Below are 25319 nucleotides of genomic sequence, written 5' to 3' on the forward strand. Positions count from 1 at the left end.
AGGAATAGAGCAATCCAATAGCTTTTTAAGGAAGTGTGTTTCTCAGCCATTGAAGTTTTTTCATGGTTTCTGAATGTAAAGTATGTCACTGGACTAGCCCTTCATTCTCAGTTTTCTTGCAGGTTACTTTCACATGGAGAATACTTGACTTGTGGGGAAAGAAGGGGAGAAGAAGAGATGAGGAAAAGGAAACTCTTGGGTTGATGCTGATTAAAATCATTGGGCAGATGAATTACTGCATAGTGTTTATGACTCTTTAACTACTTTGACAGTTAGAGATTAAGAAGTTCAGCTTAAGGAAAGAGTAAGTAATAGTTTGCTGTTAATGTCAGTATCAATTTAAACCACTCTGTAATGTGCAGTAAAATGCAATATACATGTCAGTAGTTAAAAGAAAAGTGAATAGCATTTCATTTCTAGACCCAGTTCTTAAAGACTTACCTTTTCTCCCTGGCAGTTTCTGAGAGAATATAGTCAGAAAAGTGGATGAGAGAATTCAGAAGGATTCTACTAAGCAGGGGCAAAACTGTGTTAGTTTATTCCAATGTTATTTATTATTTGGGGTTAACCATCTGTATTTGAAAGCTCTCCCTGGGTTTTTGGTTGGTTTTGTTGTTCTGTTTTTTTCCCCAGGTAATGATTGATTTATACCAGCTCTATTACAGCATTAGTTTATTTGGGAGGGGAGAAGTAAGAGCTGTAGTCTTAAAAAAAAGAGGTAGTAGTGGGTGGAATGGACAAACCATTGCCTGTAGTTGATTCCTGTGTGCATCCTTTCTTATCAGGCAATATGTGCAAAACTTCAAGAAGAGAACTGTCCTGAGATTCTGAGAAGTGTAGTACTATGTATCCAGTTTAATATTATTTCCCTTTGGGATTGGAGTTGCAACCCAGGATTTACAGAAGAAAGAAAAGGGGGGAAAAAAGCACCCCTGTCTGCTTTCAGAAAACATGAGTGGCTTGCAGTGTTTAACAGCAATCATTCTTCAGTCTGAAAACAAACAAATCTGTCAGAGCAGGCAGTACAATATGTCCTTTTATACTTGTTTTTCCCCCTTCCCAAAGTTGTTAATTATTTCAGCATAAAGGGATGGCAGCTATGGATAAAACTGGTCTCTCCCTCTGTAATTGATGTGCTGCTGTTTTATTGAGGTGGCCTCCTGGGGAAGATGAGACTAAGTGTTGCCTTCTAATCCTGTCCAGTCACTTCTGTACCATTTGTTAAAGATTTCCAACTGCACTGAGAATCATCACATTTGCTTTCAGCTCAGTATGTGCAGAGCCCCCAGTGAACATTTGGAAAAGATAATTTCAAGACGTGAGAGTGGTGATTACTTACAAACCCCATCCTGAGCCCGCACCGTGTGTTAACTCCCCTTGCCTCTTTAAGCACACCCCAGGTACCTGGGATATTCTCCTTCGGGGATTGTGATCCCTTTCATAAGTGCAATTGATTTTTCTGAGACTTCACAGAACTCAGAACTGAGAGGTCACAACTTCTGAGTGCTTCTCGTTGTTTATTCATAGCACTCCACTGGACTGTATTGTGCAGGCATTTATTGATAAATACTGGTTTAAATTGGAAACCCTACCTAGAATTTTCTGTTTCACACATAGCAGTGAGAAACTCTTGTTTACAGTGACAGTACCCCGGAATGACAGGCAATACTTATCACCTGTTTAAGTGGGAGCTGTGTCATCAGTAGGACTAGCAGGGTCTTAGTTTCTTTTTGGGCTGACTTTGTAAGGTAATCTGTTTGAATATTTCAAACACTTAATTCTGGTGGGCATGGGGACATCTCTCACCAAATATAAGTGGTATGTCAGATGCAGACATCTGTGTGAGAAAGTTGCTTTTAGACTTCAACTAGACTTATTCAGATGTATCTATTTCATTAAGATACGTCTTTGTGGCTGTTGTATTTCTGCTCAGGCAGTTGCTAGGCAGATGGCTGTTAGTGGACCAATGGAGCAACTTTAGACCAAACAACTCTGAGAAAAGCCCTAAAAGCTCCTTCTTACAGACTGAAATACTAAATCTTGGTGGAGTAATAGGCCAGGTTGCTTGCTTTATTTTGTTGTTGTTGTTGCTTTTTTTCTTTTTTTTTTTTTCTGTAAAATAGCCAGGAGGAGAAGTAAATTCTTGGAGTAGAAAGGTTGCTTGTCTGCTTATCTCATAGTCTGGATTGAATTTAATATACTGGCTTTCACTTCTATATCTAATGCTTTTCTAGTTTGGGGTCAGAAGGGATGAGTGATGATTTTATGCTGTGATTTGGTCTAAATGTATGTGGCATCTTCATATTGGACAAGAAGTTTTAAAAATCACTGGCAGTTGAAGCAGGAATTGTGTTTGAAGTGTATGAAGTGTATGAAGTCTGGCTTTCCAAAGGTCCCTTTGCCCTCCTTTGGCAAATTGGACTAATCATATATACTGCATGGCATTTGGGAGGTGATTTAGTGGCCTGGAATCTTAGCAGCCAGTTTTGCTGCCATTGCTTACTGGAAAGATGCCAGGAAAGATCAACAGCAGTTGGTGATGTCTGCTGGCTTTATTGTGCTGCCTTTTGCTGGCACTGGTGTAGTTAACTGTGCTGTTTCCATGCTGCTTTTGCAATACGCATCTCAAGATAGGGTTTAGTGATCAAACCCTAAATGGCATAACTAAGGCATATCGTATATTTTGTACTATATATTGTTACAGACCTTTGCATGCGAGTGTGTTTATTCAGAGAAGCAGCAGAGGCCCAGAAGACCTTTGTTGTGGATTTGTGTAAGCACTCAGTATAAGGAAATTAATTTGCTGTACCAAGGCTTCCCTCCTACCCGCTGCACAAAATACACCAAATGCCTTTATATGGAATGTAGCTGCTGCTTCCTGTAAATGTTTATAAGATGTTATTAAAAGCATATGTCCTCTCTTCCCACAGAACTTGTTTAGAAAGCTTGCTGCAAACATGTTGTTTTAGCTTTGCTTGCAAGAAGCAGCATCTGTGGTACTAAAAATGGTAGTTTTGTACAAATGCTTTTGTTGCTCTCTTCTGTAAAGCCAGCTAGAATTGGGATCTGCATTCATGTTAGCTCACTCCCTCAACAGAGAGGTAGCAGCAGTTCTCTAGGGATTTTCCTTATGGCCACTGAACTGCAACCCTTAATGTGATCCGCTGTGTCTTTTTAACCCTTGGCACTTAACTTTGGTGCCCAGAAAAAAGACCTATGGTTGCATGCAGGCAGTGTAGAGAAATTCCCACTTAGAGCCCCGTGGGGAACATGCTGATAATGTACCTGCGGGAGCCTGACCTGCTTTGCTACTTTGAGCAGGGCTTGCTGGCAGAGGTGAAGCTGCTTTGGGCCATGTAAATACTTGATGCTGCTCCTTTAACATCAGTGTGAGTACATAGCTCTAAGGGAAGATAAGCAGTTAACGTCAAAAAAGACTGTCTTGACAGTGTTTGCAGCAAAAAAGACATCTAAGTTGTTTGCTTTTCTAAAAATCATAATAATTTGAAGCTATCCTCTGTAGATATTAGTGTAGTAAATTATCATACTGCTTATTGTGATCTTTTATTTTACCTTTACTTACTTTTTTGTTTTCTGAATGTGGTTTTTCTCCTTTCCCCCATGATACCCCAAAGAGGCTGTTTAGATTTCAGTGGAAGACAAACTGTCTTTCAGGTTTTTCTGTGGTGACTTTTAATGAACTGAAGAGGTGGCTGTTGAAGGAATGATGCAAGAGCTGCTGTTTTCCTTGTATTTTGTATTACATGCTGACTCCACAGCAACAGCAAGGATACTTTTTCTGGGGTTTGTTTTGTTGCATTGTTGTACTTTTTTCTTCTCCTTGCCACCAGCTTCATTATAATACAGATGTTCTGGAGTCTTTTTTTTAAAGTCAAGCTTTCAGATTTCTTTTGATGTTCAGTAGCTGTCCTTTATAGTAAAGAATAGGGAATAGGGATGAAGGAGAGTAACTTGCAAGAAACCCAGGAAATAAAAGCAACCAATGTCCCCCTTCTTAAGTCCTCAAAAGCAGAGTACAATCCATCCATGTAAAGCTGGAATTTGATTGTGGTTAATTTTACTTAGGGTATTTTCTAGTAGAGAGACTGTGAAATTCAGGGAGATGATTCTATCCATGAAGATAGAATTTCTAACAAAAGGAGGTAGTGAAAGTCTGTCCCAAAGCCTTTCCTAATATTTGAGTCCTTCAAATAAGTATAAATAAAACCTATAAATAAGGGACAACAGATGGAGAAAAGTACCAAGTGCCAGTTAGTAGACTGAAAAGCACTTTTGATGAACAGTTTTTAGGGGAGTAGGAGGCAAATAACCAAGTAGGGGGAGTGAAGAAGCAGAGTTAGGAGAGACATTTGCTGGAACAGGAACCAGAAAAAAGGAGCAGCAGTGTGAGAAAGTATGCTTGAATTTAAGTAGTGTCTGGAGATGGAGGTCTGGAGTTTGTCCACTTCTGGGAGCCAAGGAAATTGCTGCAGCAGCCTTTTTTGCTTTACAAACTTGAGGAGATACTGTCTCTTCAACAAGTGTTAGATATTGTGAGTTCCGACTTCAGAAGAGGAGGAGATGACAATGCCTCAGGCTGGAAGAAGGATGTTCTCTTGCTTGGAGGGAACAGGATGATACATTGGAGTCCTGAAACTGATTTGAATTGGAGCTGCAGTTTTATTAGTGCCCAAATGAAGTATTCGGCCTCCAACCAAGATACCACCCTTTTCTAAATCATTCCTTCTTGGTTGGTCTCGCCCACCCACCCTAGTGAAAAGATTTTTGTGCTCTTAAACACGTATTTCAGCTAGAAGACCTGCCTCTAGCACAGCCTTATGTGCCCTTGCTTTTTTCTGGGATTCTGCCAGTGGAATTCCCTGATCTACAGAAAGATGGCCAGCAGCCAAGTTCAAAATGTGTTTTACTCTGAGCCCATAAACACGTAGCCCTGTAAAAAACTGTGTGCAAAGCAAAAATTTACAGGGGGCTCTTCAAGGTTTTATGCTTTGTTCTTTGGGCAGTAGTAATGCAGTGGAATTTGCCAGTGGCATCTATGACATGCCTATTAACACTCAGAATGTCTTCTCACATAGGTCTGGCCTCCCAGTTCAGTGTACATGTCATCTCCCTTTGGTGGTCTACTGAGAATTGAATGGTCTGTAGCACAAGACCTTTTCTCTTCTCTTACTGTTCTCTTCAGAAATACATTAATGTCTTTGTCCAGGTTCACAATGAAATTTTAAAAGACAATTAGGCACTTAAAGATGGAAAGCACATGATTCAATATCATTTCCATGGACTAAGCAACTCTGATTTTATAGGACTGGATAGACAGAAGAGTGTCTAAGCAGAAGTCATTGCCAACCAGATGTCATCTAGTGAGGCATTCCTATGGGAGAAGATAAAGAAGTAACCAGGCAGTATTGAGGGAGGGCAAGAAGGAACAAGGAACGGAGACATGAGCTAGTGACTTGCAAAACACTAGAGGAGAGTAGCACCATGGAAGGTGGCCTGAACAGAGTGAGGTTATGATATGAAATAGCTGGTAGACTGCAGCAGTAAAAAGTCAGCTCCCATTTCCGTCAGAAGTGACTGTAGAAAGGAAATAGAAGATTACACCAATTACAAAGTATTTGGCTTCTGGGATGGATGAAATAATTTTTTACATCAAAATAATTAGAACAGTGTTCAGAGCTTTTCCATGTAAGCATATTGGCAGGGAGTTAATTTGTTAAGGAGTTGGTAGAACTGCGCCATTGCAAGTGACAGAAGTGGTGGTAGTCCCAAAGGACGGCCCATTAAAATTTGATACGCACAGCAGGTAAAGGGTGGATCAAGAACTGCATCACTGATATGGCATCATAATCTTCAAGCAGAATTACTGTGATGTTTCATCTCTCTGTACACACCAAGGCAGTGTTCATCTCTGCTTCACAAGGGTGTCCTACAAATGGAATGCATTCCTTTTTGTGTTCTATCACATCTTTGTCCATCAGGATTGGTAGAGGTAGAATTCTTTATCACTGTGAGTATGCAGATACCACAAGGTTATCAGTCAGGTTAGTGTTCAGAGCTCCTGGCATGTCTCTGTGTTGTCTTGAAAGGGATGAATTTGGAACTAATGTGAGCAAAAAAGTGCCTTTTAATATAACATTGACAAGCCAAGCCTGTATTTTGTTTAGAGGTGCTGGTTTGAAGATCTATGTGTTGAAATTGTTTCTGTAGTTATTCTTCCATTATCAAAAAAATGCTCATAGCGCCTTCAGTTGCTGGATGAAAAAATTGCAACAGTGAATAATCTAAGTATTGTAAAAGCTACCTAATGAGATAAATGTGGAATTTTCTTCTCGTGTCACAAATATGGTCCTTTTATTCATTGTATCTTTGGGTCTTAATTATTGAAGGGTAGGAGATGACTGGTTTACCTGCTTGGTGTGGTTGTGAAATCGTAAGGCAGCAACTATGGGCAGCTAATGTAATTAAGTGAAATTTACCAATGACATTGAAAGTATTCAGTGAAATCAAATTGCTTCAGATTCTTTAGGAAAATTTTAAAAATTAATGTTCTGAAACTTGTGAGTGAAAATGCTCAGTCTTTTTTATTTTTTTTCTTTTATCCTTTTAACCTGCAGATATTGATGATGTCAAGAAGCACAAGCCGGGTTATCTTGAGGCTACAGTTGACTGGTTCCAATTATATAAAGTTCCTGATGGTAAACCAGAAAATCACTTTGCTTTTAATGGAGAATTTAAAAACAAGGTGAAGATAATGCAAAATTAAAAATGCATCATTCTGTTATGTGGGCGCTGTAATACATCCTAGAATTTTTGGAATGGTAAAGAAGGAGGCTTAACAAAATGAATTTTGATGGGAGGGACTTCTGTGTACAATTAATTAGGCTAGGATTAAATAATGTTTTCTGCCTTCCATTTTGTTCAGAGAAAATGCATAGGTCATTACAGAAAGTCTGAAAAAAAATTAGTCCTAATCCTGATGAGATTTACGCATGCATCTGTGTGTTTGCAGCTGTTTTTCAAAGCATTTTCATTCTCTGTGTCAGAGTAATGAACAGATTACCTTTTCAGCTGTTTTTGTAGTCCTGTTGGTAAAATTTTCTGACTTTTGTTTTAGGGTATGCAGTTTAAGACAATGGGTTACAGATTTTTTTCATATTTTTTATTTAACTACTTACAGTAAGAATGACCAGTGTTTGAAAGGAGACTGGACCAGGGAATAGACCTTGTTGGGGGAAATACATGGATTTTTCCAGAGAAATTTGATGTGATTTGAATGAAATTGCTTTGCATCTTGTGTATTGCACACTCTATGTAGATTATTCTTGGCAAAGACTCACAGGTTTCTCATGAATGATGTCCATGTGTCAGCCAGTTCAGCCTTGCAGGGTGCTGTCAAAGTTACATATTGCCTTCTAACCAGCACAGGCAACTTTACATGCTTTGTCTGGGTAAAGAAATGCCCTGACTCCCCCCTGCACTAAAACTGCCTTTTAAATCAATCAGTTGTGGAGTTGTAGGGCTTGATAACATGAACTCTCCCCTGTTAACCCAGGAACTGCTCTTAGAGGTGTTCCTGCACTGTGGAGTGACAATAGACCATGTCAGGCCTGGAGACACTAGATCCCTGAGATAGCTGGTTTGGAGCATTTGGGCAATTCTCAAGCATTTCTAGAGACCCGGGATGTGGCGAGGCAGCTGTGGCTGTGCTCCAGCAGCTCTGGTGAAGTTCACAGCGTTCCAGTGGCATTTTTCCAAGTCACTCCTTGTTAACAAATGTGACTGTTCAGTTGGCAGCTTTTTGCAAGTCTAGCAGTCATTATCTGGACACTGAGGGCTTATTGTACTTTAATTTTTGGAAGCTTTTTCATCCCCACCCCCAGTATTTTTATTTCAAAGAAGCAGAAACTGTTAAACAGCTGACATGTTATGTTCTTGCAAATGCTTAAGTATATGATTGGGCATTAATAAAGTAAATGGAAGTTATGCCTCTCCAGGGGAAACCCAAACTGTGACCTGCGTCTGTAAGGGTGGAGTCATAGCTCACACACTTGATCCCATTTAGAGCTTGCTACAATTTTCTACAGCACGTAGTGCTGATTTAGTTTATTTCACGTAGCATTCGTGTTTTGTGGCTGCAGACTGAGGGAAAGTCCTGAATGTGTTGCCAATATATTTGATACATAGTGAAGTTTGTTTCTTTACATAAAAAGGGAAATTTAATGAGGCCTCAAAGGAGGTGCCTTAAAATAACATAGGAAATAGTATGTTTTAATAAACTAGTTCTATGGCTTTTTTTCTGTTTAATAACATTTTAATTTACAAATCTTTCCTTGTTGTAAACTAGGATTTTGCTGTTGAAATTATTAAATCTACCCATGAACACTGGAAAGCTTTGCTTCATAAAAAAGTTGATGGAGGTACTATAAAGTGGTATGTATCCAGTCACATCTCTTGCTCTTCATATTGTACTATTCTAGTGCTATTCAGCCACTTGCAGATGTCCATGAACTGTTTAGATTTTTTTGTTTGTATTTGAGATGACAGGAATATTAATGGATTTGATAATTAATTGATAATAAATCATGATTAACTAATTCCTCCTTGTATATTGATGATTTACTGTTAAGTGGCTCCAGTAATGTATTGATTACGTAGATGTGACATTCATTATTTCAGCTTTTGAGAAATGGTCCTGGAGTGTTTGCTCAGAATTGTTTTGGGACAATCTTGGGCTTCTTGTTAGTGTTTATTCTATTGCTTTGGGGAATTGAAGTTTGTGCAGTTTATTCTGTAGGACCTTAAAAACTCATGATCAAAGTAATTTTTGGTGTGAAAGGATATAGATTCATAGGGAAACATTTCTGCTAAGGATGTGGTCCCATAGTTTGTCTGGAAATACTATGGGTATTTGCTGCTTTATATTGGAGCAGAATTTTGGCCTGCTTTTCCTTCTTGCTAGATAATACAGGTGGGTTGCTGAAGTAACCTGCTGTTACTTCCATGATCTGGCCTCCAAATCTGGCCATCCTACAAGGCACAAGAGACGGGCTGTACTCACATCATCTCTGCTAGCCATCTCGGTGTTCCTCAGCTCCCTCGGGAAGTGTCAGTTTATTTCTGCTGACTTCTTGGGGGGATTTAGCTTCTTGACTGTGTTCCTCTGCACTGTACCCAGGCTAGCAGCCAGAAGCACTGAGTGTGAGCGCTGCTTGCATTAATACAGAATACACAGCCTAGACACCTCCTCAAACTCAAAGAAACAAAGAACACCCTTCTACACACCTGTTCCTTCCAGCATTGCTTTGTGGCTTTCACTTCCTCATCCCTTGTAGATACACATTTCTGAGCTCTATATGTGATGGTAGTTTTTTTTTCTATAAGTACTTAATTGTGTGTGACTCTTTTTTTGATGGATAAAGCAGGTTTTAAATTTTATTTTTCAGCACAAATATTCTGGTGAGTGGCAGCCCATTTTGTTGCAGTGAGGAGGATGCCCGATCGATTGTGCAGTCAGTAAGGATATTTACTTTTTTTTCACCCCTTTTTTTCTTTTAATGATTAATTGGAAAAGACTGTTCAGAGCTCCAAAACTGAAATAAAACAGCTAAATTGGAATGGTCTTTCCTTAAGCAAAAATTTAAGTAAAAGAAGGAGCAGAAAAGTCGTGGGGAAATGTAATCATTGTGATAGAAACCTTTCATTGCAGTGGTCCAGTTGTGCTTTCTGGAAGGTTCATTACTGTTCTGCTGGAGTTCTTTTGCTTTTTATGCTTCTGCAGTACTGTTTCTTCTGATCCTGAATAGCAAGATGGACTGGTATTTGTATCTAGCCCGCTGTCTTCTCTGTCTCCCCTGTTGCCGTGAGTTACCACTCAGTGTTAGAACTCATTGACGAGCTGACTGTAGTCCCTAATCACTAAACAGATCCTTTGTTTGTCTACTTGCATAATTAAATGCAATGCTGTAAGAGAGGGGATGCTTATTTGAATGTTTCTTAAAGAATACCTGTCATATTCTAAAAAGTAACATAAAATTAAAACATGCAGGTTTCTTGTTCAGGCAAGAAAAATATCCTGCAGGTTTGATGCTTTTAGCTGCAAATTTTAGTGGAGGAGAATTTTTTCTATTTCAAAATGCACTAGTTTCGATGCCAGAAATTAAGCAAGGTTACCAGAAATTACATGGAGAAATGTGCCCCCAAGAATTACTTTTTCTTTTCTAGCATAGGCTGTGGCTGAGCCTGTGCTCATGACCACATGAGGTACTTTGCATGTGTGCATGGCTGCCAGGGCACCCAGTGTTTCACCTCAACAGTCACAGTAATTGTGCAAGTTCAGGTGTCAAAGGACATGCCGTCCACTGTCTGTGCAGTTAACATTCCAACAGCATTTCTAGTAACAATGTCTTGTCCTGGATGCTGTTTTGTCACAAGAAAATAAGACTCTGGATTGGAAAGAAATGTTGGTTTAGGTAATAAAGGTGTGTCAAACCAAACTTTTTCCTATTCAGATACCTTGCTTTCAGTACTTCTTTTAAAGTACTGTGTTGCATTTCTGAATGTTGATTAATGGGACTGTAAATTTTAAATTAAAGAAAAACTCATTTTGGAATTCAAATATGATTTTAGACATGTCAGTCACAGGTATAAGCAAGTATTTACCTTCTCTGACTTTCAAATTTACAATAACTATGAATCTTTAAATGTAACTAAAACTTCATGTCCAAATATTTTTGAATTGTGACAAATGTGCAAAGGAATATTTCCTTTTGCATTCTTTGCTCTTTGAGGCATGCAGGATAAATAATTATTAAATGAGTGGTATGTCTTACTTTCTCAATAACAAATCCTTTTTTCTTCTTTGGTTTTCAGGGAGGGGAGGAAATTAGTAAAATCAGTTCATGAAATAGATACCTTGTATCTAACTGTAATGCCTTTCTTATTTGAAAGCTTTCCTTCTTATCAAATAGTATGACTTCCTGTATTTTTTTGTGCCTCACATTCATTTAAGCGATAGTGAAGTTGTTTCCAGATATTCCTTTCCAACATTCTGTTTCAGTTCAGTCCAAGTATTTTAATTACATCTTTGTAGAGTGCTGCCTCTTCGTGCTTTCCAGACAGGGAAAATATGCAATACTCAGTTATAAATATTGTTCCTACTGCATGCAGTTGCTGGTCTGCAATAATTAAAAAAGTAAAATGGCCTTGAAATAGGAATCGTGGACAGTTGAACTCTAAATATAAGCAGGGAGGTTGACTTGCACATTTTAAACAGGTATCTTTTTGTCTAATACACTGCACTGCATGCTTTGGTTGTCAGACATTCATCTCTTTCACACTGAAGTGAAAGTACGTGAGTGTTTGCTGCAGAATTTTAATGGCTGTGGTGGTTTCAAATGAAAGCTGCCTGTGTTTGCAGAGGATTTTGTTTGGGTTTTTGGTGTTTTTTTTGGTGTTTTTTTTTTTAATTTAAACTAAAAGCAGACACATTTTCTTCTAATTTATATCTATCTATTAGGTCCTGGATAAAAACAAAATAATGAAAGCTGAAGCAGATCTTGTATGCAAGTACAGTAAGAAACATATTTCAGCTACATTAAAATTTCTGAGCTCTTTCTGCAGTGAGAGCTGGTTCCCTACAATTCTTTTTCCAGCGTCAGATTTCAGTTGCAGCATTTTTGAGTGAGTGATTACTGCCTTAAATCAGATATATTGAGTTCTCAAAAAAACTCCAGAACAAAACAAAAAAATCCAAATACTCCAAAAGCCAAGAGGCAACACTCACTGTTGCTGTGGAAGAGTTTTTATGATGAGCAAGAGAACTATAACAGAACAAAATAGAAAACATTCAAATCCTTACCAAATGTGCACTAATCAGAATTTCCTATAGATTTTGACTGGGTGGTTCCCAAGGTAGTCCAGTTGCTCTCAGAATTATTTGACCTTTTGTTACTTTACAGATGAGGAACTAGAATGGCTTGTCTGGGTTGGGGAATTTCCATTCCACTGAGAGAGTTTCTAGATGGTTGGCATGTGTACTGTCATCTGTATTGGGAGCAAACTAAGAACAATTCCACAGCAGGTGAATTGCCATGACAATCAATTCCAAAGAGATAGAAGATAACCTGTGCATGTAAGAACACATACTGAACATTTGAACCAGCCAAAATTACACCAGACCCCTGCAACTACAAATCTAGATGAATTTTAACACTACATAGTGAAAAATTCTGGTGTTCTCTAGCCTCTGAAAGTTGTCTCATCTGTGTCTCAGCTCCAGTGTCAGTTGATGTTGCACACTAACCCCAGGAGTCATAGAGCTTTGTAGATGAATGTTAATGCTAAGATACACTGTTTATGTCAGACTTTTAAGTATTGCCATCTGTAAAACTGACCAGAACCACCAAGACTTTGTTTAATATTAATCCTAAGAACTTCTTGCTCTGTGAAGAAGCTGCTGAGGACTTTGCAAATTGGAAAATCTCCAAGACAATCTATATATAGTTAGTAGAGCAATATTTCTCAGACTTATCACATAATTCTTTCTTATAATACTGGAAAGTGAGCTAGGAAGGCTTTTCTAGATTGTCTCTTTTGATAAAATGCAGAACAGTGTTTTACAGGGAAAAATATTTGACTTTTCCTGATAATTTTAAGAAATCTCCAGCCAAATTTGAATCTGTGTATTTATTGATGTGTTTTGAGTAATTCAGATCTAAGCAAAAGAAGTTTATTTACTGCCCTTCTCCCTGCACACTTGCTGTGAGAACATTTCCATTTGGATTTAGTAAAGGTAGAATTTTCTGTAGTGGCCAGTTGTGAAACAAAAGGTTGGTGGGGTTGTTAGTCTGGAGTTTATTTTTATTAATTAATTACTTCATGTGATTTTTAAATGGTGTTCCAGATGAAAGTGTTGTGTAGTGAAGAGATACTTGGTTCAGTGATGTGAGATTTTGATCTGGTCACGGTGAGAAAGTACTGAGTCCTTATCTCAAGCTTTTTGAGCAGAAGTGGCAGGCACCTGCTTATAAATGGTGGCCTCTGGATCTCCCTGCCTTATGAGATAAAGCTTGGGTTTTGCTGGAAAGAGAGGGGGTATTCTACTGATATGATCTGGGTTATGTTTGTCATACTAGTACCTCCTTTCAGACCAGTCCCCCCCTATGCAGGTCATTATCCTGGGTAAAGTGGGAAGAAGAATCCTGCTTCTTCCTTCCCTCCTCACAGGCTTTGTTCTCTTCAGTGTTTGGAGTCCTGTGCTTGCCCAGATTCAGGAAGGCTGTGTCACACCAGTGCAGCTCAGCCTGAGTGCTGCTGTGCTGAGGAAGGGCAGTGGAAAATAGTTACATCCTCATCATGAGGCAGGGTGATTCCAGATGTGTTAAAAGTGCCTTTAATTTTGTCCTTTAAGTTACAGGACAAGACAGGCTGTGCACTCCTGTGATTGAATAGTGGCATATCCAGCTTTGAAATGCCAGACCTGAGTTTTAAAACAATTAGTCACTTTCTACAGAACTGAATTGTTTTGTCAAAATGGAATTGTAAAAGAGTATCATCACACATTTATTTTAAATTGTTTGCATGTCTTTAATGTAAATTGTATGTGTGTGTATGTATTAGCATGCATACCTGACAGTGAAACATGTAAAAATGCCTTTCTAGTTATTATACTCTTTAGATGTAAACAATAAATCCGGTTATTCTCGAAGGTGATACAGTCATCAAAAATCCCCATTGCATTAGGTTAAGGTGTTAATCTATCACTCATTTTTCATGTGCTTGTTTTGTCATTTATGAGCAACAAAGAGATTTGGTACAGTGAGGGTGAGAAATGTGTAAGGTAGAATATTGTCCTGTGGGGACAACAAAATTCTGGTTTAGTTAATATCTCTTGATTTGAGCATTAAAGTACCTGTGAATTTGGGTGCTATCTGTGAAACCTTAAGTACTGAAATGTTGGTTTGGGTTTTTTTTTCCTATCTTTTTTTTAATCTTTTTTAGGCACCAGCATTTATGAATGGAGATCCTGTTTCCCCAGAAGGTATCTTTTTTCTCAGATGTCATACGACTTCTCTTAATTGCTGGCTTTAAAAATTGACATGAAAACTGTTTTGTTGCAAAAAGGCAGTTTTGTGTATATGAAAATTATAATAGTTATATCCTGTCATATGGTATTGCATGTCTCTGCTAAATAGAACATGAACAGAAATCCATGAATGCTCTGTGGGAGAAGATTACTTTTGAATTAAAGTGTAGTCCACATAAAAAGATAAGAAGATAAAATTTTTCTCTTACTGACCATGCAAGGCAAATGCTTGGCATTTATCTTTTTTAAAGGAGATAGGTTGCTTTGCCTTAGTTTTTGTCCATTTCTCACAGTAGCTAAGTAATCAAATAAACAGCTCATTTTCCTAAAATGGACATTTCCATACCTACTATTTAAGTTCTAAAGACAAAATTTTATCCTTTCACTGTTATGACTTTTTCATGTTAACAGAGCATGTGTTTTTCTTTAAGAAATAATAATGCATCCTACATTTTCAGTTTTAACTACTTTAAAAAAAGATTTTTCTATTGGCAGGAGCTATAGAGAGGACATATGTGCTTTTTGAGATGGAGGGAGTTACAGAAATACCAAGTTATACTTAGTCATGAGCCAAGTGCCAAATTGTTTGAGAAGCAGCATCTGTGTAGCCCATGTCATGGGAAAGCAAGTTGCATTCCATTTGCCTTTATATGGCATGCCAATAAATAGCATTTATTTACCAAAGTATTAGATCTCAGACCTCTGACAGAAAACTGAACATCATCTGCCTGATCTGTGATGCTTTCCAGGAATGGTTACAACAGTGTTATAACTTGTTGTAGGATTGGTACAGCTTAACAGTTAAAATGAACAGATATTATTTTGAAGCCAAGCTTTTCACAGGGTGGAGAATAGAGCTAACACAGCTAATACTGCTAACATAGCAGTATTGTTAAGGGAGGGAAGGTAGCTGAAAGGGCAGAATGTTGTTTTTTCAAGTATTTGTGCATGTCTGGTTGTATAAAACTAATGTCACTCTTGTATTTTTTTGTTTGTTTTAGTTGATTCCTGGTACTTTTTTCCCAAGTGATCATCAAGGTCTTCTGAAGGTGTATCATGAAATCTTAAAAATCATCCCTTTCTTTGAAGATGGACAAAAGCACTGATTGTTGGATTCCCGTTGAAACAACTTTTCAACTTGTGTAAACCTTCTGTAATGTAAATAAACTCTGCCATTATAAAATGAATGTTTTCTTTCTGTGTCTGTGTAGGGTGGAGCAGAGGGAAGAGGTGTGGCTTGCTTGCTTGTTTGTTTCTGAATCTGAGAACTGGAGAACTGCTCTTATCCACTCATGAAGTGTACCTAATGAGATGAGAGATAACTTGTCTTCAACCCTTTTCTGCAGATTTTGGAATAATTGAACCGTTGGATGCATTAGGTGTTAATTTGTGTCTCAGGGCTTTTCTGGCCACCCTGACTATAATCTGTTTGAAGTTGACAGTAATCTTTATGTAAGAGGCTTAGGAGTTTACCATGTTCTTTGATAGGTGACTGTTTTCTGAGTTGCATTCACTTTTGTGCCCAGTTGTCTCTGCAGGCTTCATAGAGTTAGAAACAGAGCATGCTTGTTTTAAAAAAAAAACAACATTCCTCCAAAGATTAATTCAGCTAGGAAGGACTAATGCCATAACAATTGAAGTAAGGATGCACGTGTGCTCTCTGTTCTACATCCTGTTTTGATAACTTGTGTGTTTCATCACACAGGAAGGATTTTCCTTATGGAAAGCTTCCATTTTTAGAACTGTGTATGCTGTTGATAATTATTTGTTCAATGAGACAAGATTAGTAAAATGTACAGAACTGAGCTTTGTGCTTTCATGGCACAAATTCTGCCATTTTTTCCTACTGCAGGATTATGTCTGGCCTATCTGTACCACAGTGTTCATTAAAGACAAAAAAGGCAGCTATTAAGCAGCAGAAAGAGAGGAAATGATAATATAGACAGACAACTTTATCCAGCTTGTTACTGAGACCAAAGGTGAGCATTGTCTGCTTTGTCCGACGACGGAAACAGAAGGTTAGCGCTGCTGACATAGGGTGGAAGTGGAAGACAAAGAACTGCAAAAGTTAGGCTGTGGCTTGCCAGAGAGGATTAACTTTTCCTTACAAAGGATAAGTTTTTAGTAAAAAAGGTTTCACCTCTGGGAATGTCTCTTTGATTTTAGGATAAAATTTCCCTTCTTTAGTCTCCTCTAGTGTATTGTCTAGTGTACAAGCACCAGTCACTTTGGAGCTCTCTGGCCCTCAGTACTTAAGAGGAAATCAATTTCTTCCATCTGCATAGAGTTTTGCATTGTTTATATATAGGGTTTAGGTGTGATAGGAGAAATGCAACCTAAACTTCAGATATGAGGGGCTACTTTTAGTTTTTGTAGTGAAGAGACATGTTGCAGCCACCATGCACTTACAGCACTGATTTCCCATGCTTTATTTTATACTTAAGAATTCTAAGTACATGCAGCATTATACCCCCAGATTTTCTTAAACAGAGTAAATGTTTCTCAAATGCCTTGTGTTCACTCAGAATGAGATTCCTCTGGTTAGAGGTGAGCTCTTGTAGCTCACAGAACAGCTGCTGTATTTTCCCATATGGTAGTACACCTAGAAGGCTTGCTGTTTTGTGAAGTGCTTAAGGACAGTTGAACAATGAAGGACACTGTGTAAATAAAATTATTTGCCCACTGCATAATCACTGCTGTCCTTTTTCTTAGCTATTTTTTTTAGACATAGAGTGAAAAGTTGTACCCATGTGAAAACCAAATATTGATTACAAAAGCATCTGTGCTGAACTGTCAAGCCGTAAGTTACTTCATTTTTACTTCACGTAAATTTTAGCAGTATTCTTTAATTTCTAAGTGTATTTCTGGAATGTGGTTATGAATCTCAGAAGCAAAAATAAAATTCTAAATCAGATAAAGCCTTGTGCAGGAAAGTAACAAATAGTACTTGGGAAAACTGAAGTGATCAGAGATGCCTAATGCTACCAGAAATTTGAAAGTGTTTAAGTATTTCTTTCATATTGAATATATAAACAGATGACTGTCATGGTGAAAGTAGTTTGAAGGAAAGTGTGCATGTTCATTCTTTGAAGATTTTTCCCAGGTGGGATATAAAAAATGCGCTGTTTCACATAGCCTTGATGTGAGAATGCACTGGATGCCGCTGAAAATTTTCCGAAATTAAGCATAATGAAGGAGCTGTAGAGAGATGGAACAGAGAAACTAGAATATATTTTTCAGGTCCTAGGAAAAAAAGTCTGAAATAAGCAATTGTTTTGTTTTATTTTCACTTTTTTCAAAGGCTAGGTCTTCTGTTTGTGTTTATTTGCATATATTTATCTATTTAAAATTGGTTTCATTTTAGCAGGAAGGTAAGTGTAGCAGTGTCCACTTTTCAATAGTTTTATGCAAGGAACTTTTTTATATCTGATACTAATATCTCCAGGAAATGAGGACATGAAGAGAAACATCACTTTTTTTCTCCAGGAAATAAATCCATCCTAACTGTATTTTTCTCTGGGTTGAATGTATAATACTCACATGTACATACTTCTTTCAAGATCTATTTTTGGCCTGATTTCTGCTTTACAGAGAAAGGAGAGGTTACTTTTTTTCTCCCCTTGCTGTTTAACAATGAGGGTTCTTTTTACTTACATAAATCATTAGCTGCTGCTCAAAATAGTACCTTTCACTGGCATGGAGTTCACACATCAATCCCCCCAGTCAAAAGTGGGGTTTGAGTTTTACTTATGTGGAAATAATGTTCATTATTCTTTAAAGTGTGAAAATCAAAGGACGGTAAAAATAGGATGGTGTTGTCCCTGTCGGGACGTTATTTTCATGCTGTTAGTAATAATGGATATACTCTGAAAACCTCTGGAAGAATAGGAAGTCATTCTGAGGTATGTTTGGGAGAACTGTTCATAGATGTTATGCAAGGAGATGTTATTCCTTGGCATAACTTTTCTGTGTTTACCACTTGTGAGCTACAGCATAAAGTATTAAACTGATTGAAGTATTTCATGTTTCCCTTTGCTTTCACTGGGACTGAATCTTTTTAATGGCTTGTAGTTCAGTTTTTCTGGTGGAAATGCAGAGCCAGTGTTACATGAGTAGGGTGCAAAGAGTTTGTTTTTTCTGCCCTTGCTGTAAAGTGATTTTCCTATCAGGTTTGACAACCTGGGTTCCATTGCCTATGGGCCAGAGTTCTGGGATGTAGAGAACACACAGGAAAAAAGCTCAGCTTTTTGAAGAGAACAGAAAGAATCTAAGAGGTTTGGGCAAATAAAAATAATGAATGGAATTCTGAATAGGAGTGACTGAAATGCTTTAAAACATGCCTAAAAAATAAAGGCAATACATAACAATGCTGATTTCATGCAACTGGAGAGGTCAATAGGATGCACTTGCCAAGGAAGAGGGTTTACCTACCACACTAAAATTGTAATTGCATCCCTTAAGTGCTCAGAAATAGTGCTTTAATCTTTGGCCACCTGAGTGAGGGCAGATAATGGAAAGCAGCAACTGTATATACTGTTGATTTCCTGGGAGTCTCTGGGGTTATGCAGATATGACCTGGGTGCTCAGCAGTGTTGACTGACTGATACACCCACACAAAGTCTTTGATTTCTCACAGCTCCTAGTACTGCTGTCTTCTCTTCCTGAACCTACAGATGGGGTCTAAAGAGTAGACGAAGAAAAGCCAAGCTCACCGCAGCAGATTATCACTTTGCAATTATTTGTCAGCTTTGGCTCATTAATTCTTCACTGTTTCTTGTAGCAGAAGTTTTAAAATGCTCTGGGCAGAATTCAAGTAGTGCTGCATGGTTTTTTTAAATTTTCATTCTAGATCTGCTAAGTTAAAACTGAGTATTGTCAGTGATTCAGAATGTTAAGTCAGTATGTGAGATTTTTGTAAATGATTTGCTCTATTTGCAAGGGTCAAAAAAGGATTTCTCTTTGCAAGGGAAAATGCAGAAAGAAGAAGTTATTTTACTATTCTATGCATGAAGAATATTTCTTATGTGCCAGAGCACTGCTGCCCTTTAGCTTTTTTCCATAAGAACATCCTCATAAAGTTTGTAGGTTCTTTACGGGTGTCACCAAGTTTATTACTAACTTTTTTTTTTTCATTATCTTTGGAAGAAAAATACTTGCATTACTCAGGTGTTAGAGCACATATGCAAATTTGTGTGTTCAGTTGCACACCTAGTTGTTTGCTTCTGTGTATGTAGTAATACTTGCCTGTAAACTAAGGGGTTTTTTTCAGACCTGAAAATCTGGTTTTCTGTGCAGTGTCCGGTTCTAAAAAATCACTGTATAGTCTTGTAGGCTTCTCTTTTGGGATGAAGAGAGTAAGTGTAGTCACTGAAAGGGTTGTGCTTTGTAGTTATTATTAGTCCTGTGCTCACGTATTGGTGTGTGTATGAGGATAGGGATATTGGAATGTTATGCAACTGGTTGGTCTACTATGTAATCTGCCCACTGCTGTTATACCAACTACAAGTTTGGGGATTCTCTCAGGCATTATGTGTTTCACTTTTTTAATTTGCTGAAGAGTAAACATCTACCTGTAGTCAAAAGCTTTACAAGGACTACAGAGAATTAACTTTAAATTCTACTTCTCCATAGTGGGCTTGGGCAGGCCAAGTCATCTTTATTCCAACTGTAAAATGGGTAGATAAATTTCTTTTATGAGCAGTCTGATTTTTAATAGAGACTTGCCCCAGCATTGAGAGGAGGAGCTCCTTCCAGTGTCTGGGAAAATGTAGGATTCATTCAGCTTTGTTTACAGTGGCTATACTGACAGGCTTTCTTCAGGATTTGGCTGAAGATGCAGGCTTTGCTAGTCAGACTGATCTGCCCAAGGGTTGTCTGATGGCATAAGTATTTTAAGAGTGAAAAGAGCACCAGTGGTGATGAAAGTTCAAGGTGTAAATTAGTATATTGTCCTTGTGAGTTCTTCAGGAGACCAGACTCAAATTTTAAGCAGGCCTTTAAGTCCCCTAATGGGTCTGTTCATGGGGTTTTTTTTGAAAGCAGACATGCCAAATTCAAAGTATAACTCCTGACCACCTGGGAGTTTCGAGCATTTTAACTTTAAATCATAGGATACTTGGGAAAAAATCTGGTTTAAGAGTCAAAGTAAAAATATCTCACTACTTAAACATTTATGGTGTAGTAAAAAATCAGATCTGAGTGGAAACTTGCTTTCCTTGGAGAGCTGGCATGAGCGAGAAGGTACAGTCAGGTGAGGACAAAATTCCCCTGACAGCTGTTCACTGAAATTCACTTCTTGCCTCATACTGCCTTGCTTTAACTAGATTCCTTGTATATTATGATTTGGGAATCAAGAGCTTTCTGACTGACAAACCACACAAACCTCTCCCTCACTTTTTGTGTCTATAAATAGGGATAGTATCTGTTTATGTTACAGTAATGTTGTGGATATTAGTGGTTTAAAAACCTTAAAGATCAAAGAAATCTGATTACTAACAGATGTCTCTCTGACCCTGTAGGTTGGCAGCACAAAGCTTCTAAGTGTTCATGAGTTTTGGGATCCTGTCAAAGAAAGTTTCTATTGCTGTGTATACATAGAAGGGAAATCCTGCAAGAGAAAATAGTCAGGATAAGTACTATTGTGAAGTGCATATGAAAAGAAAGTTGTAGCTAGTCATGCAACTGGGAGAACTAGAGGAGAGACCAAGAGGACTCAGATGTGGGAAAGGAAATGACATCTTCTGTCCCAATACAAGAAGATATTTGAGATGTGTTTTTGTGGACCTAAGTGTCACTGGAACCTCTTTGTCCCCTTTTTTCAAGCCCTTTCAAGGTGTTCTTCCCTGATTACTAATCGGCTTTGTAAAGTCTGCTCTTGGATTCATTTAGCACTTTATCTCAACTGGAATGGTTCAAGATACCTCCAACTGAAATGCAAATTAGTCTTAGATGTCTCTCTTCAAGTCACACTTCTTGGAAGAAGTGACACAGTTCTTGAAAATATCATAATGATATTTCTGTGACGTATAGGCTCTTTGTTGCATACATAGTATAGCTAATCTGAATCATACCAATATCCTTATGGTCTGCCCGAAAGTGTAATGTATGCAAGTTGCACAGCACGTGATATTTTTCACTGAGTATGTGATCTGGTGATCTTGTGTAAAAGAAATCTCTTCAAAGACCGGGGGGAAATAGGGATGAGGGGTGGGATGGGAGATATGTCCTTTTCCAAGAAGGGACCAAGAAAACTGAAGGAGTTAGTTGAACATATGCATGGCAGCTCCTCAAACTTTTAACTTAAAAGCCTAATCAGCTTCTAAATATAAGTTTATTAAAATAAGTTTAGTAGAAATGGTTTCTTTATGATGATTAGTTGCGTAGTGAATAGATGTAACTGACTGATTCCAAGTTCTCTTTGGGTTTTGCTTTCTGAATTTTTAAATTATACATTTTCCTATTTAAAAATGCCTATTTTTAAATTACTAATTTCAAAACCATGTTGCACTGAAGTATTCTGACCCATCAAATGATACAGAGTATCCTTAAAAATAAAATGCTTGTTCTGTATAACATCTAGAAAACCATTTTTTCCTGATTTTTAAAGATGCTACTTTTGAGAATATGAATAATGGAGAAACCTAATTTTGCAGCCATAACAATTTTCTGCATCTATTAGAACTAGTAAGCATGATCAGAGAGCATTGTAGTAGGTACATCAAAATATACCTACCACCTCAAAGAGATAACACTCATAAGCATAAGAAAAAGGTAAGATATGGTAGAAGAATTAAATGCTTTTCCTCTTGTGCCATGGAGAGAACTTGAGGAGCAGGTGAACACCAGTTGGTTACTCAGGGGCAGTGGCTGGTATGTGAAAGAGGAGAGCTTTATACAGACCCTCGCCCCTCACCTTCCATACTGCAATGTCATGGTGCTATTTATTGTTTGACTGTTCTGTATTATGTGGAAGAGACTGGCTGCTTGTAACACAAAACAGCCACATAAGCAAGATAAATTTAGCATACCCTAAATAGTAAAAATATAGGATACTGGGACCTTAAATGCATGGTGTTGTATCTTAATGTCTTACTGACCTATGTACCACATGTAGAGATCTGGAAAACGAAGCCTTGTGTTCACAGAGGAGGTAAAATTGTGACTTACCTCAAGGAAGTTCTTTTCCCCAGAACTAAACCCTGTTGTGTCGTTTTGTCAGCTGAATCTTGGAGTTTTCAGGAGTGACACCAACCTTCATGTCTTTTTCTAACATGCAACCAGACTGAAGAGTTTGTGAGTGAAGAGTCACTGCCTTTCAGGGGTTAAGCCAGCATCATTTAAATTGTTTTTGCAAACCCTTTGAGCTGGCTTGGAGATTACTGACCTAACTAGTCCGTATTACTGTCAAATACTTCTACAGCACTGACAGAGAACTCTGACCTCACACATGGTGGCAGGACTGGGAAATTAAAATATTTTAATACATTTTAATACAGAAGAAACTTCTGCACATAATGCAGACCTACTGTAGTTCTTTCTTTCTTCTTACTTCCAATCTTGTATCTTAATGAAAGTATAAACCAGAAGCAATTCCTTTGGCCGGGTGGCTGAAAATATTTGTGTAATGAGACTGTAGCCATCCAAGCTGAACTATTCACAGAGTCCCAATAAGTTACTATATTTGTTAGCTGTTTTCTATTAATAAGATTTTCCGGTGTAGGAGTCTGTGTATTTGGCTTCTTATTCATGCTGATGATGTTTGTTTCAGTAGAAGTGTGGTGTTTCAACCATATGCTCAAATGTTAACATGTTTAATGCCAGCAGCAGATTATTTACATCAAAGGACTTGGAGCCAAGTTAAACTGAGTTGCAACTTTATTAACTGAATTACAGTATTACTAGCAAAAACCAGCTATGATAATCAGTTGAGTATATCTTGCTTTTTTTTCCTCTCTAATTTTTCAAATGGGCTGAGGCAGATCTGTCCTTGTTAGAGCTTGTGCTCTTATCTCTACTTTAATCCCTTGTACAGCAGTGTAGAGGGGGAATGCCAAGAGGTATTCTGCTTGAACCTAAAGCTTATGAGAATAAGGGATAGGAAGGTGAGTATATCCAGAATTTTATTCCATCCTCCCTCCCTCCCTCCCTCTTGTTAGGGGACTAGAAAATGTTACATGTCTTTCTCTTGACAATGCGCAATTTAGCTATGTTAAATTAAGCAGTAGTTCTGGAAGAGAGATTTTATGGGTAAGACTGATGCAGTTGAGTAGACTACCCCCAAAAGGCTGTTGATGCACAATATCTAACTATCAAATGCCTCGGGAGCTTTCCACCTCTGAGATCAGGCTTTCAAAGTGTTACAGCTTTGATTCTTTAACTGAAGCAAGGGCATTTTGATAGAAATGTCTATCAGAAGGACAGCCAGACTAAACAAGTCAGCAGATTTGAGGAAGTGGTAACTGAGCAAAGCATGGTGTGAACAGTTAGTGATGGACATCTCTGTTGCAGCCAGAGGAAATGGTCTGTTCATAGATTATGTCAGAACTGGAACTGCAATGCAGGAATAAAATTTCTAGACTTTGTTTTAAATAGTAAGGAATAGGGCATTACTTGGTGGGATCACATCTATCTAATGGTAGATGATGTGATTGTGAAGTGCAGAATTTGAATAAGCATTCGGCCTTTAAAAAAATCACCAAAACCCAACTCCTAACAACAGCCTCAAACTCTGGATGATCATTAAACCAGTTTGGAAAGAGGATCAGAAAAGTATTTCTTTATACAGTTCCCCTTTCCATCTGAAAAAGAGAACCATCTGAGGAAGGCAGAAAGGAGAAGTTCAACGGAACTTTTATGGTTTGTTTGTTGGCAAACACTAGGCCATTTTTTTTTCTTTCTTTCTTTTTTCCTCCCCTTTCTTTTTTTTTCTTTTCCCCTTCCAAAGTTGTTAATTCTGGTTAGGCCTATTTCAGATGTTCATGGCGAGGGCTGAGAAGGACTAAGCATCATAATATGATCCAGCCACTAGTGATTTCTGCAGAAGATGGACTGTTGGCATCCCATGTGAAATATGTCTGCCTCCAGAGGCATTCTGACTGTTTTTGAGACAAGAAGGCAGCAGAAGAGCTGTACAATGGAGAATAAAAAACTGAGGCATTTACACAGAGGAAAAATTTATCTGCATATGGATTAGGCAGCAGTAGAGCTCTAGGGAGTTTTCTCCTTGCTGAGCTGTTGCTTCTGAGACTGGGGATAGTGAGTGTACAGGCAAGCTGAGGGCTTGTGGGCTCCTTTTTGGAGAATATAGATTTGTAGGAAGTGCTGGAACAGGACTTGTCTGGGTGCTGAAGCTGAAAGAAGGTGGTATATACGAAAATGAGAGAATATGAAGCTGAAAGGAACAGATTTTTGTGAGAGATCTTCTTCCCATCTTGTGCATTACAGTTCTGATTTTATACTTGTGAGCTGGAGTGAATGAAAGAGTTTGCCCGGGTTTGTGTCTCAGAGCCCATCACCTTTTCTGTATCATTTGCAAAACCCCGTGACACACACTGGCCACAGCAGCTTGTTTCTCATTCTGAGAACACGGTCAGACTGTGGTGAGGGATAGGGGAGGTGGTAGCCTCAACTTCCCCGGTTATTTTAGGCCCCAACCACTTCTGAAAGGAGCATGGTGTTAGGGGGAACAGTTGATTCATTCACTTCTTAAAAGCCATCAAGCTCTCAATCTCAATTGTGTTACTTTCCTAGTTGGTGTCCTAAGAAAAGATCCTGTAGGATGCAGGCACTGATCCAGAAAGAAAAATGGCAGTTGGAAACATCAGGTAGAACAGAAGTAGTACTTCATGTTTACAGAAACATTTGATCATGCATTCACTGTGTTTTTTTCAGATTTTTGTTAATGGCTTTTTTTTACTTCCCTGTATCCAGTAACCTGGTCCAATTCCTTGTCTAGAGTTCGAACAGACAATGGTTTATTTAATTGAGATGATCACTTATGGAAGTTGGTTGGAGAGCACAGTTCAGTGGTGCAGGCAAATGAAAAGAAATATACTTGGAGGAGGGAGCTACATAAATATCAAGTCAAATTTAAAACTGTCAAAAACAAATAGTGGTCTCAAGTCCGGTGTAATTTTCCCTTCTGAAATACTTGGGAAATTGTCTCTTGCATTCCAGATCCAAAATTTGAAGCGAGGTCACGCTTTGTGAAACTAAA

At 38.2% G+C, this 25319-nt stretch overlaps 1 protein-coding gene across 3 annotated transcripts in view; it reads left to right on the top strand.

Moving 5' to 3' along the window:
- PPA2 (inorganic pyrophosphatase 2) overlaps window positions 1–15291 on the top strand; it is a 34337-nt gene extending 19046 nt beyond the window's left edge. For 2 of the 3 annotated variants that reach the window (XM_021531462.3, XM_085578132.1), the window contains 5 exons: window positions 6636–6763; window positions 8366–8451; window positions 9465–9534; window positions 14020–14059; window positions 15106–15291. In XM_021531462.3, coding sequence (XP_021387137.3) covers window positions 6636–6763; window positions 8366–8451; window positions 9465–9534; window positions 14020–14059; window positions 15106–15134 — 353 coding nt within the window. In that variant the 3' untranslated portion in view covers window positions 15135–15291. Of the gene's footprint in view, window positions 1–6635; window positions 6764–8365; window positions 8452–9464; window positions 9535–9799; window positions 9881–14019; window positions 14060–15105 lie in introns of all 3 variants that reach the window. The other variant, XR_014954864.1, reaches the window with a different exon arrangement.
- The last annotated feature ends 10028 nt before the right edge of the window (window positions 15292–25319 follow it).

The sequence above is a fragment of the Lonchura striata genome, chromosome 4 (genome assembly GCF_050655825.1).
Source record: "Lonchura striata isolate lonStrDom1 chromosome 4, ASM5065582v1, whole genome shotgun sequence".
In the NCBI taxonomy this organism is placed as follows: domain Eukaryota; kingdom Metazoa; phylum Chordata; class Aves; order Passeriformes; family Estrildidae; genus Lonchura; species Lonchura striata.